General features: G+C 43.0%; 1 protein-coding gene across 1 annotated transcript in view; it reads left to right on the top strand.

The window, feature by feature from the left end:
• CPXM2 (carboxypeptidase X, M14 family member 2) overlaps window positions 1-14578 on the top strand; it is a 72293-nt gene that overhangs the window by 28628 nt on the left and 29087 nt on the right. The window contains exons 6-9 of the mRNA XM_018553708.1: window positions 4625-4709; window positions 8358-8508; window positions 10543-10631; window positions 12033-12156. Of these exons, the coding sequence (XP_018409210.1) occupies window positions 4625-4709; window positions 8358-8508; window positions 10543-10631; window positions 12033-12156 (449 nt within the window). The remainder of the gene's footprint in view (window positions 1-4624; window positions 4710-8357; window positions 8509-10542; window positions 10632-12032; window positions 12157-14578) is intronic.

Raw genomic sequence — 14578 nt, 5'->3', positions numbered from 1 at the left:
TGTAATGTCTTCCTTATATCGTAAAGCGCTGCGCAAACTGTTGGCGCTATATAAATACTATGTAATAATAATAATAATACTTGTTTCAGGTCCATGATTCAGGACTTCACATACTTGTTTCAAGTTTTTATTTATTTATTTTTTTGTCTAGGTTAATTTAGTGAAAATGTAGGGTATCTCAAAAAAATAGGGGGTTATTCACAAAGCTACAGAGGGCAGCCAAGTGAATAACCGACCTGAAGTGAAGTGAGCCGAACGCTGTTCGGCTATTCACTTCAGGCTTGTACGGCAGATTTCAGCCGTACATCGGCTTGCAGCGGCTTGCAGCTGTTCGGCCGACCCGAAGTGCAGAAGGAGTTCGACTCAGCTGATCCAACATCTGGATCGGCTGAGCCGAACCTCCGGCAGGCTACTCGCTACTGTTCGGCCTATTCTCATAGAGGCCGATTAGCAGTGAGTGAATAGCCAAAAGCAGCATTCGGCTCGGCTATTCTGCTCGGTACCTCGGTGGTACCAAGCAGAATAGGAAAACTGTAAAAAAAAGTTGAAAAAAAAGTAGTTATCTGGTAACCAGGAGATGCTGCTTTGTCTCTGCATTCAAGTGGCCGGAGCCAGCCGTGAGATGACAGCTGGCTCTGCCCAGCTGTCAGTAGAAGGCTGTCGGCCGGCCAATGGCCAACCGTTCGGCCAGCCTCGGCTTTCACCTCAGCCGAGCCGAGTCAAAGCATATGCCTTCGGCTCGACTGAGCCGCTCGGCCACCTTTGGGAGCTGTACGGGCTATAGTGAATAGCCCGTACAGGAGCCATTTGGTTCTACTGAACCGAAGGGGTCCTGGGGCCGAGGCTAGCCGAAGGATCGGCCAAAGCTAAGGCTAGATCCTTCAGCAGCTTTGTGAATAGACCCCATAGTCTTTGTCAAATACAGTGAACAAAATGTGACAAATACAGAAATTCTTTATTTCCTATTACCAAAATACTATACTTGACGCCAGAAGACCACCTTGAGTTAAAAACATTTTAAAACACACAGACATGCTTCAAAAATACCCTCATAGAGAAAAAAAATCCTTCTAGGTCCATATATAAAAGAAAATACATCAGAATTCTGTTTTTGATGTTTAACGTAAAGATGCCTAGGGATAAACATATATTGAATCTTCCTTGCTTAGGCCTCAAAGGAATTTTTTTAGTTCTTGAATTATTTTAGAAAAATACACAGGCTAAATCCTTGAATTACGGTAATTATATCGGTTAGCAGAAAATGAGCCTTGTGTCTTGGTGAATGTCTCATAAAGTTAAGTATATAGAGAATATATGGCTCGCATCTGAGTTGTAGTTCCGACTGGGGAATGCAGGTGTTCAGCATGGTTTAAATACATATCTGATCACACTAAAGTGCATGGATGACCATAAGGCATGTTACATGTGTGAATAGTTATAATCCTGTAAAGGTGTCTTAGAATTATTCTAAAATGGTCCTCCTGGTTATAGAGTTGTAAGATCATGTCTGTATGACAATATGTGCACTGAAGATGCAAAGCCCCACATGTAGACATTAACTAAGGTAAAACCATGTAGACCATACATCATCAGAAATGTAAAACACCAGTCCCCATAGTTTTGATGGGAATCACTCAAATGCATAGAATATATACTGTGTAATACTTGGAAAGTGCTTGAAACATTACGACTCTTCACTTAACAAACCCAAATTGCTTGAACGCTTGTAAATTACAGCGGTATATTTTTAGGAGATGGCAACTGCTCACAACACCTGATCCAAAGTTTTGAAGTTAACATCCAAGTTGTTGGACATATTAAGGCGTGTAGGGTTGACAAGAACACAAAGAAGGTCATATAGTTTAAATATATAGTGTGCGCATTACCCAATCCCCTTTCCTTGGTAGATCGGTGCTGCATAAATTGGAGCTCCAATCCAATAGATGTTCTTGGTAATAAAAGCCAAATACATATTCCCTTAGGCAAACAAGAACTGTCTCAGAATGTACTGGTCTCTGTTCGTCTGCTCAGAAAGGCAATCAGACAGGGAAGGAGCATGGCTTTCTCAAGCGGAGAAACGGTGGAAAAAATGGCGGGCCCAACGGCTCTTAAATGCAGCTCAAGACCTTAAAACGCCAAAAGTACACTGTATGCAGAATGTTCTATAAGTTTCATCCCACTCACCTGAGCTGAGCGGAATGCTGGCCAGAGTGTCCAGTTTGCTAAGAGCTGTGAGGGGAAATGTGTATGGCCCTTATACCTCTCGCCACCCGGCTCTTAGTAAGCTGGGACACTGTGGACAGAAACATGACCCAAAGGGAATGCCGTCTGATGCAACAGAGCCGGGGTGCCTCTGGATGGCCATGAATGGAGATTCCTAAATGAAAACCACATTCACTGTATTTCATTTAAAGCAGAACTATGGGGTTCTATCTTTTTTTTATGAATGCATTCCTTAGGCTAAATAAGTAAATAATGTAGTTTACTGTAATTAGCCAAAATGCACAGGAAGGCTGTAAAACCTTATTTTAGGTGGTGGGCGGGGCTAAGCGCCGCAATGAGAAGACATCCCGACGTATCTGACGGGATCCTCCCCACTGATGATTGACAGTGATTCTTGAGAGCTGCTGCGCGTCCACGAATATATGGACATGCGCAGCAGCTCTCTCCTTACCTGCACGTCCCCGTGTGCCAGCTCCTTCCCCCCTCTCTCTCTCTCTCTCTGCTGACAGATCGTGGATCGCTGATGACAACCGGGGATCCGATCAGCAGGGATCTCCAGTGACATAATTTACCATATATGGACTTTCCGATTTGTAGTAAATGCTGAAGAGAGAGAGAGAGAGAGAGCTCCTTCCCCTCTGTCATCAGCGATCCACGATCTACGATCTGTCAGCAGGGAGAGAAAGAGAGAGGGGGGAAGGAGCTGGCACACGGCGACATGCAGGTAAGGAGAGAACTGCTGCGCATGTCCATATATTTGTGGACGCGCAGCAGCTCTCAAGAATCACTGTCAATCATCAGTGGGGAGGATCCCGTCAGATACGTCGGGATGTCTTCTCATTGCGGCGCTTAGCCCCGCCCACCACCTAAAACAAGGTTTTACAGCCTTCCTGTGCATTTTGGCTAATTACAGTAAATTACATTATTTACTTATTTAGCCTAAGGAATGCATTCATAAAAAAAAGATAGAACCCCATAGTTCTCCTTTAATCGAGAAATGATCTCCATCCTGCTCCTTCCATTTTTTTTCATTGATTTGACCCTATTAAATCAAACATTCTGCAAATGGCCTTTTTAAAACAAAATTCTAACTGTATCTACCCAGCTTTTTTTTGTATGCCTGCAGTTAATAGATCCGTTGCATCATATAAAACACAGTATGTGAATTTTCTTTGCTCTCAAATGCAAATACGTCTCAAATGCCCCCATTGAAACTTCTGCATTGGGGTCCTTGGTTGTGTTTTGTGTGTTTTTTTTCAGGCTTGAATGTTGTTGTAGCCAATAGAAAGTTGGTTACTAGGAGAAGGATATGGTTGTTAATCATAAAAGTGCATAGTTTTCAGGCACTTTTCTGGAGTCCCGCGATCTCCAGTAGTTTTGAGGCTTGAAAAAGAGGTTAACCCTCGAAACGGGTAGCCACTGGAGACACCCGACAGTCACAGACTTTGTGATCTACTTCGACATACGGCGCACATCGTTCCCCAGCCGGGTATAGCTCCTCCCACTTTCTGTCTCCGTTCCTGACCGACGCGGCTCGGCCCGGCCAGCCGAGAACGCGGGCGGCCATACTGACACGCACCCCCAACAGATCAGCCTCTCATACCACCGGGGACACCACCGGGTCTCTTCGACCCAGGATCTGTCAAAGGAGGGCGCCGCACGGACCACAGAGAAGCTTCCAACCGTAAGTCAGCTTGCTCTAACAGTACGGCAACAGTACACACCAAGATCCACCAACATCCCCATCACATAGATCCACTAGATCGACTCCATTCACGTCACTTCTGGTAGTTGCCCTCCTGTCCTTTGAGTTTTTATCTGTAGTTGCTAATAGACAGGGTCCTCTCCCTGTAGTGAGGAGCTTTGCACACCTACAAACAACAGCCATCCTATTGAAGTTTGCCCACAGGAGTGCGCTTTATCTTTTTTTGTGTTTTCCATTAGGCAGAGTTAGGCAGAGTTGTCTATAGGCGCCCTTTCATAGAGGGGCGCCGTGCAAGTACCTACTCTGCCTTATTCCTGGTGTTGTGTCAAGATACAACACTGGCAATAGCAAGGAGGGTGCATTCTGCACAAAATGCTTCTGCTCCAAGACCAGTGGCGGCTACAGTAACCGCAGGGGAAGGACCCTGGCACTGCGTAAGACTTCCCTGTAAACCCCTATACCTGTCTGATGAGGACAGATGTTTAGGGCAGCCTTACGTGACACCAGGGTCCTTCTCTGCATATGTGAAAGCTGGTGGGTCACGCAGCAGGTAAGGGCACCGGCTCAGGCTAAACAGATTTCCATTTGTGCCTTCCAGAAATGGAAATCTAGCCCTGACTATAGACAATGTAATGTGATCACATCCGTTGTTTCCAGGTCAGATGTTAGAATTCACTAAATGTATTTTCTTTATAGGAGTGACTGGGTGACCTCTTTCAGAGTGATGGTCAGCAATGACAGCCACAGCTGGGTGATTGCAAAGAATGGAGCTGGAGACGTGGTAAGGCAGTTACATTTCTCTGTCTATAGCTGTATGTTGGGTTGTATTTGGTTCTGTACTTACTAGAGTTCAGTACTGATTTGCACAGTAGTTCCAGTCTGCTGTGTAATCTTGCCCTCTTGTATAGTTGCCAAATATTCTTCTTTCTGCAGGACAGCTTGACCATCTTGTAGACTGTCCCACGACCCCCTGGCCTGTGGAATGTCCCACCAGGCTGGGGGGGGCAGGACAGACGTTGACGCAACTCGCACCACCAATTTTTCCTAAACTGTCTAGCCAATTCTATAAAAATGTTGCCAACTATGTAATTTTCACCATAAATTAGTAGAAACAAATGTACGGAAAAAGTTACGGTCAGCCAATGAGTCTTTCAGTCAATAAGTGTCATGTACAGTATATACAACAAAGCATTATAGTTCATGGAATCCATCCCACCAAAAGTCAGCAAGATTTTATTTTTTATTTATTTATTTTTTATTTTTAAATGAGCTTGTTAGCTGGAACCTAATAGGTTGATTTAGGTAAGCGGCACCTATTGTCTTTATAGACAAAATACCCTGTCAGGCTTATTCAAGAAGTCAGAGAGCAGAAAGCCTTAAATGCCATCACACTTCATATTTCACTGACCTGACTATACTAAACCGAAATGTGATGATGTCAGCACCACTCTCTGCATCATTACACTGAGTGTGTAGGGCGTCGTGGTGACACCCCCTCGGGGGTGGGTCTTTAAAGCCCTGCACTCACGATATGCCCTCAGTCCTCCGGGTTGATTGACGCTGGACATTATCTAGTGATGAAAAAAATGGACTTATCCTAGTTAAAGTCTTATTTTCTGATTTAATTGTCTTTCACGGGGTAAATGTAACATCCCTAATACCCTAAGAACATTTCCTCCTAAGAGAAAATAGGCTAAGAACATTGGCCCAAATAAATAATCTTCCTAAACAATTACCTAACAACATTCAACAAAAAATAGCCTAAAACAAAAGCCCAAACACATTCGACCAGAAGGGAAAATAGCCTAAAACAATAACTTACAGAACAGCTCCAGGATTTTTAAAAATTAAGCCATGCAGAGGGGCTACTTCCACCCTGCTATGGTTAAGGGCTCATTTTGGTCAAGAGACAAAAAAAAAGAAAAGATACTCACCTGGCTGCTATACCGGTCCCTGCAGCCGCTTCTTCCACCAGGCTCCTGTGGTCTAAGAACTTGTGATGTCATCATGTTTAATGCAGGTCTATTAGACATAAAGACACAGAGAGACATAAAACAGCTGGAGTGGAGGGGAAGAGAGGTGATCGGTTAGTGCCACAGGACCAAGAATCAGTTGAGTCTTTCTTCTTTTTTTTTTTCTCAGCCCCTAGAGAAAAACAAGCAGCAATCCCTTGTAGTGCGGGGCGTAGCCCCACTGCAAGGGTTAATTTTTCAGAATCCTGGAGTGGTACTTTTACAACATTTTACCAGAAATAGCCTAAAACAATAGCCCAAGAACATTCGAACCGAAGTGAAAATAGCCTGCAACAATAGCCTAACAATATTTGACCAGAAATAGCCTAAAACAATAGCTTAAAGGAGAACTTAAAGGTAAGTGTTTTTCCCCATAGTTCTCCTCAGGGTCACGGGAGGACATAAACCAGCGTCCTCCCATGCCCCAAAGCTCAGTATACCGCAAGCTACAGCTCGCGGTATACTGAGACCGCCGCAGCTGGGACGGGTTCCCGACATTACTGTCGAGATCCACCCAGCTGCGTGATTGACAGCTGGCTCTGCCTATCTAGAGGCAAGAGCCAGCTGTACCCGCCCCCTCCCCCATTCGTTTCTCCAGTCAGCGCTGGAGGATTGGAGCAGGGAGGGAAGGAATCCATGCAGGGAGCAGTAAGTGGCAGTCACGGCTCTCTGCAGGGACAGGATCGAGAAGTGAGCAAGCAACGGTATGTGTTCGCTCACTTCCTGATCTACAGAGCCAACGTGTGACAGTTTAATTGTCACACGTCGGCTCGAACTATGAGGTTGAGTGAAAATCACTCACCTCATAGTTCTCCTTTAAGAACATTCCATCAAAAGTAGCCTAAAACAATAGCCTGACAACATTTGATCAGAAGAGAGAACCAAATGATCACTTGATTTTGTCCCATTCGCACAAAAGCCACAGCTACCGTATATACACTTTGCAAAACATCCCTAAACCTAATGAGTGAATGCTGGTTTATTCCCACAGAACGAATGTACATGCACTTTCGCTGGGCGAATATGGACCCCTTTGTGTGCTTTTTAATATTGAAGTTGGCTGCATGTATTTTGGTCAGCTTTGGTTCTCCTATCCCCTGTGCGAGTGGTTAATGTTACTTAATCATTAGTGGAATCTTGAGAGAGATCTCAGAATTGCACTCTGCTGCCAAGTTTCATCTGGAAGGAAGTCTTTCCATAAAACCCCAGTTTATGAAGCTGCGGTTTTACTAGCAGTGGTTGAGTGCACACAATCCCTTTCTTGAAGGATTTACAGATGGAGAGAGACAGGGCTGCCGAGTCAGTCGCCGAAATGCGGCACATGTGAAACTCATTTACTGCACGGCAGCGAGCAGAGATAAAGGACCTCGGCTTGCAGAAATCACTCTACAGATATGGTTCAAGTGTTTAATTGCTGCAAAGCATATGAAATATGAGTGTCCTGTTCAATGAAACCTATCATGAGAGAAATATTGGGGCTACCATTGTTAACCTCCTTTAGAAAATGCTAACTGTATGGCTATCTTAGCCCTTTGGTTCAAAACAGAGTTGTTGACTTGGAACAAGCATGAAGATCAGGAGATAGAGAAACTTACAGCTTCTGCATACTGTGTTGATAACTCAAAGTCAAGACCAAGGAACAGCCAGGCAATTCATATTTAAATAAGACCAGTAATGGTAGCCTCCATTTTTTTACATGACAGGTTTCCCTATACGGGAATTATTAAAATGCACTAGGAAGGCAAATAATGCATTGCAACCATTTGTGATTTATCAAAAATAAAATAAAATAAAAACTGAACTCTGATTGGTTCCAGTTTTTTTTACTCTATTTTTTTCCATTTATTTCTGTGAGAATTATTTGAACCATTTGAGAACTTTGGGCATAAGTGGTACACCCAAGTGAACTTTACCTAAGTTCTTTGGTTGTACCATATACACCCAAAGCTTCCTCCCATTTTGTGACTACAATACCAAGCTGGGTGTGACTTTCACAACTGGGTCATAGTCTGCATTGCGAGTGCAGACAGCAAGGGGTTGGAAGAAACTATAAAACTGCTAGGGGTGTTTAACAGCTGCAATGACAGATAAAAAAGAAGAGAGAAAAGCCTAAAAAAAGAAATCTAATGCAGCCACCACATCTAAGGACTGGTAAGCTGCAATATATCACATTTGTGTTCTTAGGTTTAGATACATTTTAACAACACACAGTTATACAATTACAGACCTTTTCACTTCACTGGTCTTTCCACAGATGATTTCTGAGTAGTTGCTATGTGTTACTTATTATATAAGATTTTTACTGTACTGAATCCATTTTTTCCTTGGGTACTTTTATATAAAGGACCCATTACCTCTGGCATGTCAATGTACATTTGGGTTTCTGTATCTCAGCAGAGCACTTGTCATTTTTACAGCTATTTACTGGCAACAGTGAGAAAGAGATTCCTCTCCTGAATGAATTTCTAGAACCTTTGGTTGGCCGTTATATTCGGATTAACCCTCGCTCTTGGTATGAAGAGGGGAGCATATGTATGAGGATTGAAATACTTGGATGTCCTCTGCCAGGTTAGTGGATCATTACTACGGTAGTTGGTTTAATTAATTTCAGATAGTACTATTTATTCAGTTTTCATCCCTTAAAACTCTTACATCTTCCTGGACCCTGTTAGTATTATCACCCGTCTGCATAGTGGGGGAAGGAGCTCTATAAAGTTTAAAGAAAGCTTAAAATGGAACTCCATTGTGAGTAGTGCCAGTGCTGTGAGCCAACTAGGGTCCATTGCATTACAGGTTGCTGTTATTTTATTTATTATTTGTAGTACTTTTACAGTGCTTTACATACTGCATATTCACATCAGTCCCCATACTCAAAGAGCTTACAATCTAACAGTGGCGTCACAAGGGTGGTGTGGCCCGCACCCGGGTGACACCATTGGAGGGGTGACACCAAAATGACTCACAGTCAAAGTCGGGCGCTCGGTCATGGACCGAACGACCGACAGTATCAGGAGAGAGGAGGGGACCCGGCGGCATACCTTATCCCGCCGGGTGACTGTCCCCTCCTCTCTCTGCCGGCGTCCATCACCAAGATGGCCGCCGGCAGGTATCAGAATACTGCAGCGCGTGCGCGATGACTTCATCGCGCATGCGCGTGGTGACGTCATACGCATGCGCAGTGACGTCTCGGCGGGGTGACACTCGGTTACCGCTCCGGGTGTCACCTAGCCTCGGGATGCCCCTGCAATCTAAGATCCCGATTTCACCTGCATACATACACATACAAAGTAGGGCTGATTTAGACAGAAGTTAGTTGACCTACCACCTTGTCATTGGAGTGTGGGAGTACTATGGATTACCGAAACCCACGCAAACACAGGGAGAACATGCAAACTCCATGCAGATAGCGCCCTGACCAGGCTTCGAACCGGGGACCCCCATTGCTGCAAGGCAGGAGAGCTAACCATGTTTCATGCATGGGGTAAGGGGCTTAGAAAAAGGACAGGAAGGGGGGGGGACATTACATATTTGGTATATCTCATTTATAGTCTATTAAGGAGTGATGATAGCACAAGAAAGCTGTTAATAACGGATTCCAGTGTGGCTGGAATGTGCGAATCACAAGAGTGGCAAAAATGAACCACATATATTTTGGCAGCTGAATGGTATTATTTCATATATATGGCTAGAGTTCTGCTTTAGCAGCAGTTGACAGGTTGACAGGTGATTGCATGACCCAGGTTTCTCGCAGCTTGGTCACCCCCTCCCCCCTCTTTATCCATGAAGGAGTTGCGATCTGAAATGTGTAAGTTGGCATCCTGCTTTCCTGGCTGCCACCTGCCTGTCCCTTTTAAGGCATCCTTCTACACCTGGATTAGTTTTGATTCATTAATGTGGCTTGTTCCATCCCATTGGTGTTGGCTATTTCCATATCTGTCCTTCATCTGACGGGAATACAGTGCATTTATTTGTTTTTTAATAACAGTGATGCACTCTCTCCTTTATTGCATTTGCATTTTAGTCATTTTTATACTGCCTATGTTGTAAGCTTGCAAGGACGAGCAGACTGCCAACTTCCCTTACTAGTGAGCGCATTCTTAGTTTTGTTTAGTAATTTGCTGAAGGTTAATATTGTGCAATGTGGAATAATCCAAAACACATAAAAATGGCTCAATATTTTTAGAGTTTTTATTACAATTTTCATACCATATAATTGGCATGTTAAGTTAATTCTGCAGTATTTTTGCAGTTGGGAAAGAGTGACCCTGAGTAATGCTAATGCAGTACTAATGAGTTATCCTGCTGTGTTCAGACCTTGGTTCTACTTGAGGCTCCATGCTTGCTTTGTTGGATCTTCTTCCTTTCATCTGCACTAATATCAGTATTAAATATACAGTAGACTATAAGGGACACTATCATATGTGTATTTATAGAGAGCTATTACTGCAGTATTTGTCTTATTTTTGTAATGTTCACATTTTTGATTGCATGGTCTTCCATATAAAACAGGGAGGGGAATGCACAAAATTAAGGAAAACCCAAAACCTAAAGTAGTCCAAATGCATTAGCTTGATGATATTTATTTCTGTTTCCTTTACCTAGATCCCAATAATTATTATTATAGACGAAATGAGCTCACAACATCAGACAATCTGGACTTTCGACATCACAACTATAAGGAAATGAGACAGGTATATCACCATGACATGATAGTTCTATAATATTTAATGAGGCCAAGAACAGAGAATAGTAAGCCACTGCCATTGGTCTGAAAACTGAAAGCTGATTGGTTACTTTGGGTAATGCACAACATTGCTCTGTGTGCTGAATTGTTCAAAGGATATCCTGCTAGGCTTACCAATCCACCTCCCACAGTTGAAAGCTAGCATACCATGCTTTAGAAACTGGGGACTGGGTTATTCACTTGTAGACAAGCAATCAGGCTGGGGGCAGAGAGGTGTCATAGGAAGCTGGAGAAATGTTAAAGCAGGACTGAACTGTGAAGGCTGTGCCCAAAAAGTCAAGCAAACCGCAAACAAGTGGTCACCAGTATTATCTGTGGTCCCCCCACAGCTAACCTGATCCCATTATTGGCTTACCATGCCTTGTTCTGCACTGTGTCTCTCTAAATGGAGTCTTCCTTATGTCTGAGCCTCTAGCAAGAACACTAAGTCCTGGTTCACACCAAGGCGTATTGCATATGCGCGTCTGTCGCGCGTTTTCTTACCGCGATTCGCGGTAAAAAAATTGCACGCATGTTTCCGAGGGCTACTTGGCTGTATCCCAATGGAAACGCGCTACAAAACGGCCCAAAGTAGTACATGTACCTTTTCAGGCGTGGGCCGTTTTGTAGCGCGTTAGGGACGGGCCGAAATACGCCAAGGTGGGAACGAGACCATTGACTACAATGGGATTTATATTTTTGAGCGTTTTGTAGAGCGTTCGTCGAGCGTAGAACGCGCTACAAAACGTTCAGGTGTGAACGAGGCCTGAGCAGCACTGTGTTGACATCACCCAATTTAACTCCATATCTCCTGAAACTACCAGTCAGAGGCAGCAGTGCATCTTCACTTTTTCTGTTCAACTCCACTTTAAAGTAGTATTGAACTTTCAAATGTTGAATCGGGATCCAGCATTACCACTGCACCATTTTCTAAATCCCCCAGCAACACAGTTTTACTACCTGTTGATCCTGACAGTAGATTCAATATTTTTCCAAGCTATCAAGTAAAATGACAGTTACAGAATTGGAACAAATGAAAATGTGGGGGAACCACATTGCACAGAGCATCGTCTAATTTAGTAGAGAATAAAAAATCCCACATTGGCAATCCCTACCGGCAGGATCAGCAAGTAATAAATGTTTATGTTTCTCTAGGACTGTAGCAGATGTTATTGCCGCACCTCCTGACCTAGACCCTCATTGCAGCTACTGTGTATATGTTTTTATACACTACTACTGAATTATCTATCTTTGTAACACAGACAATATTCCAATACCTGGTCTTTAGCTGTCCTACTATAACATATCTACTTTTTTATTTACATTATTACTCTTCTAATTGAACCATGACATCCTCTTGTTTTTCCAGCTGATGAAGGTGGTAAATGAAATGTGTCCTAACATTACCCGTGTCTATAATATTGGACGTAGTCACAATGGCCTCAAGCTCTATGCCATGGAGATGTCTGACAAGCCCGGGGAGCACGAAGTCGGTTAGGAGAATAAACACACTCTATGTATGTCCTGCGACTTCCCGCCTGTCTCTTCTATATCTTCCCTTATTTCTGTGCATTGGACTGGCTGGTTCTGTGTTGTGATTCCACCAAGGGAGGGCTGGCACCAACACTATTGCAGGGACTTGTTTTTAGGCAACTAGAGATGATACTTTAGGTCAGGAAAGAATGTTTCAGCTATGCACATTTATATACAACATCTATTTATGTTGAACTCAATGACACCAGAGCTACATAAATATTTGCCTGCAGGATGTTCTAGCATAGTAACAAATACAAATATTTCACATTTGTTGACCAAAAAATATGTTCGTGACATTCAACCTAATTACAAATTCCTTTCTTTTTCAATCTTTAGCTTGCTCTGTCCCTATTCACGTTGTTTTTGTACATCAATCGGCAGAATTCATCCAAAGTTATCTCAGTTTTGGGTCATTGCTGGCAAGCTGAATCACATTGGCTACTTATATATTTAGGGGACTTCATTGCTGAGATACCCTCACTAGAATAACCAGTTTGGCCCAAATGCTGCAGTAATTACAAAGCCGAATCATGTGGTGTCATGTTGCCCGATAGAGTTCCAACAGTATGCAATGCACAAATTACTGAGGAGCTCAACTCCCGGAAAATTATATTTACATTCTTACAAGAGTGACACAAACTACTACACGGGAATGTAGATATTGAAGTTGTTGAGAGAAATGCAATAAGAACCCAATGGATGATTCAGCCCACTTGAAGAAGTTGACCTTAAATGTGTTCTTTCATCTGAAAACTAGAGAAAAAACTAATTAGCTGGAGTTCCACTTACGATTTACCTGTACTGGTCCTATTTTACAGTGGAGTTTTAATTTAAAGGGTGGCTATGGGGCAATATGGACCATTTCTGTCTGATATATATACAGTTTGGTTATTAAGACCATTTGCCTTTAGAAGGGCTAAATGCAATTACATTCTGGTAGCCAAGGATATGCGTGAAATGCTGTAAGGATCTGTTTGCATTCCTGTACATGCCTATGCATATGCAAAACTCACTTGAAGCAGGTCAAATACAAGTTGGAAGGAGGTCAACTGCAGGTAAAATGTACCTGTCAATAAATTATAAATGAGCTCAGAAGTATCCTAAACTCATGACATCGACACAAGCCCAAAGTCCGTCCACACAGGCCCTTATACTGACTTTGCTGTGATGTCTTTAGAAGAAGTTGCCAGCCCTCTCTCTGTCCTGATTTCATGTACATTGTCTATGCTGTCACTGTCTCTTTACTTTGCTGCCCATGTGTGCAAACATATGTCTCTGTTATAGAACCTGGCCTTCAAGAAGCATTCTGGGGAAAAAGAGGAAATTAAACATTGATGTGTTGCTCAAATCAACTTATTGAATGCTAAATGGTTGAAATCTAGATCACGTGGACACTTTTCTTTCTTGAATGTGCTGATCTGAATGAGACCCTTTCCTTGCAGCTATATGTACAAGTGTCTTTCAGGTCATAGAGGAAAGACCATGACTCTAAACATTGATGGACCCCATTTCTAAAATATGGTAGGGAGGAAAAATTAGGATATTTTTTTTAAAAACCAATACAGTTCCACCAGCAATGGTAAAGCTTAGAATCGGAAACAAATATCTGATTGATCAGCACTTGAACTTTTCTTTCTGCTTATCTTACATCTTCTAGGAAGTTTCAAGTCAAGTTTTGATCTGTTCAGTGTCTTAATGGTTCCTGAGAACCTAAAGGCCAACTTCACACACAGTAGATACTGTAGAGTTATTCCTCTTCCCAAAAGCAAGACATTCTCACAGATGAGTTTTTGTCTGTTCCTCATTATGGAGAATCTATTTGAGGTACTGTGATACCACCATGCGGTCTTGTAAAGGTCTTGTAATGGTTAGCAACTAGTAATTATGATGTATATAGGTGCCCATACACTGCACGATTATCGTACGATAATCGTATGCGATCGGTTTTTCGTACGATAATCGAGCAGTGTGAACAGAGACGTGCGACCGTTTCTACTGTACGGTCGCACGTCTTCTGTCGAACCAGCATGTTCGAAAACCAGCCGGGAATCGTACGATTCTCGGCTGGTTAGAACGGTGCTCGGAAGATAAATGCTGAACGGGCCGGTGTGTGCCACCTTTATCCTGCCAACGGGATCCTTAAGTGGTAAAAAAAAAACTTTTGTTGAGTTTATTAGAATTCCTTTAAATCTGAAAATATAAATTTTGAATGGAAATACCCTTTAAAGGAGAACTATGAGGTGAGTGAAAAATCACTCATCCTCATAGTTCGAGCCGACGTGTGACAAAGAAACTGTCACACGTCGGCTCAATAGATCGGGAAGTGGGCGAAAACATACCGTCGCTTGCTCACTTCTCGATCCTGTCCCTGCAGAGAGC

The sequence above is a fragment of the Nanorana parkeri genome, unplaced genomic scaffold (assembly GCF_000935625.1).
Source record: "Nanorana parkeri isolate BGI_ZX_2015 unplaced genomic scaffold, ASM93562v1 scaffold127, whole genome shotgun sequence".
In the NCBI taxonomy this organism is placed as follows: domain Eukaryota; kingdom Metazoa; phylum Chordata; class Amphibia; order Anura; family Dicroglossidae; genus Nanorana; species Nanorana parkeri.
Note: the sequence above shows the minus strand (reverse complement) of the source record. Positions and strands in the feature narration are given on the sequence as shown.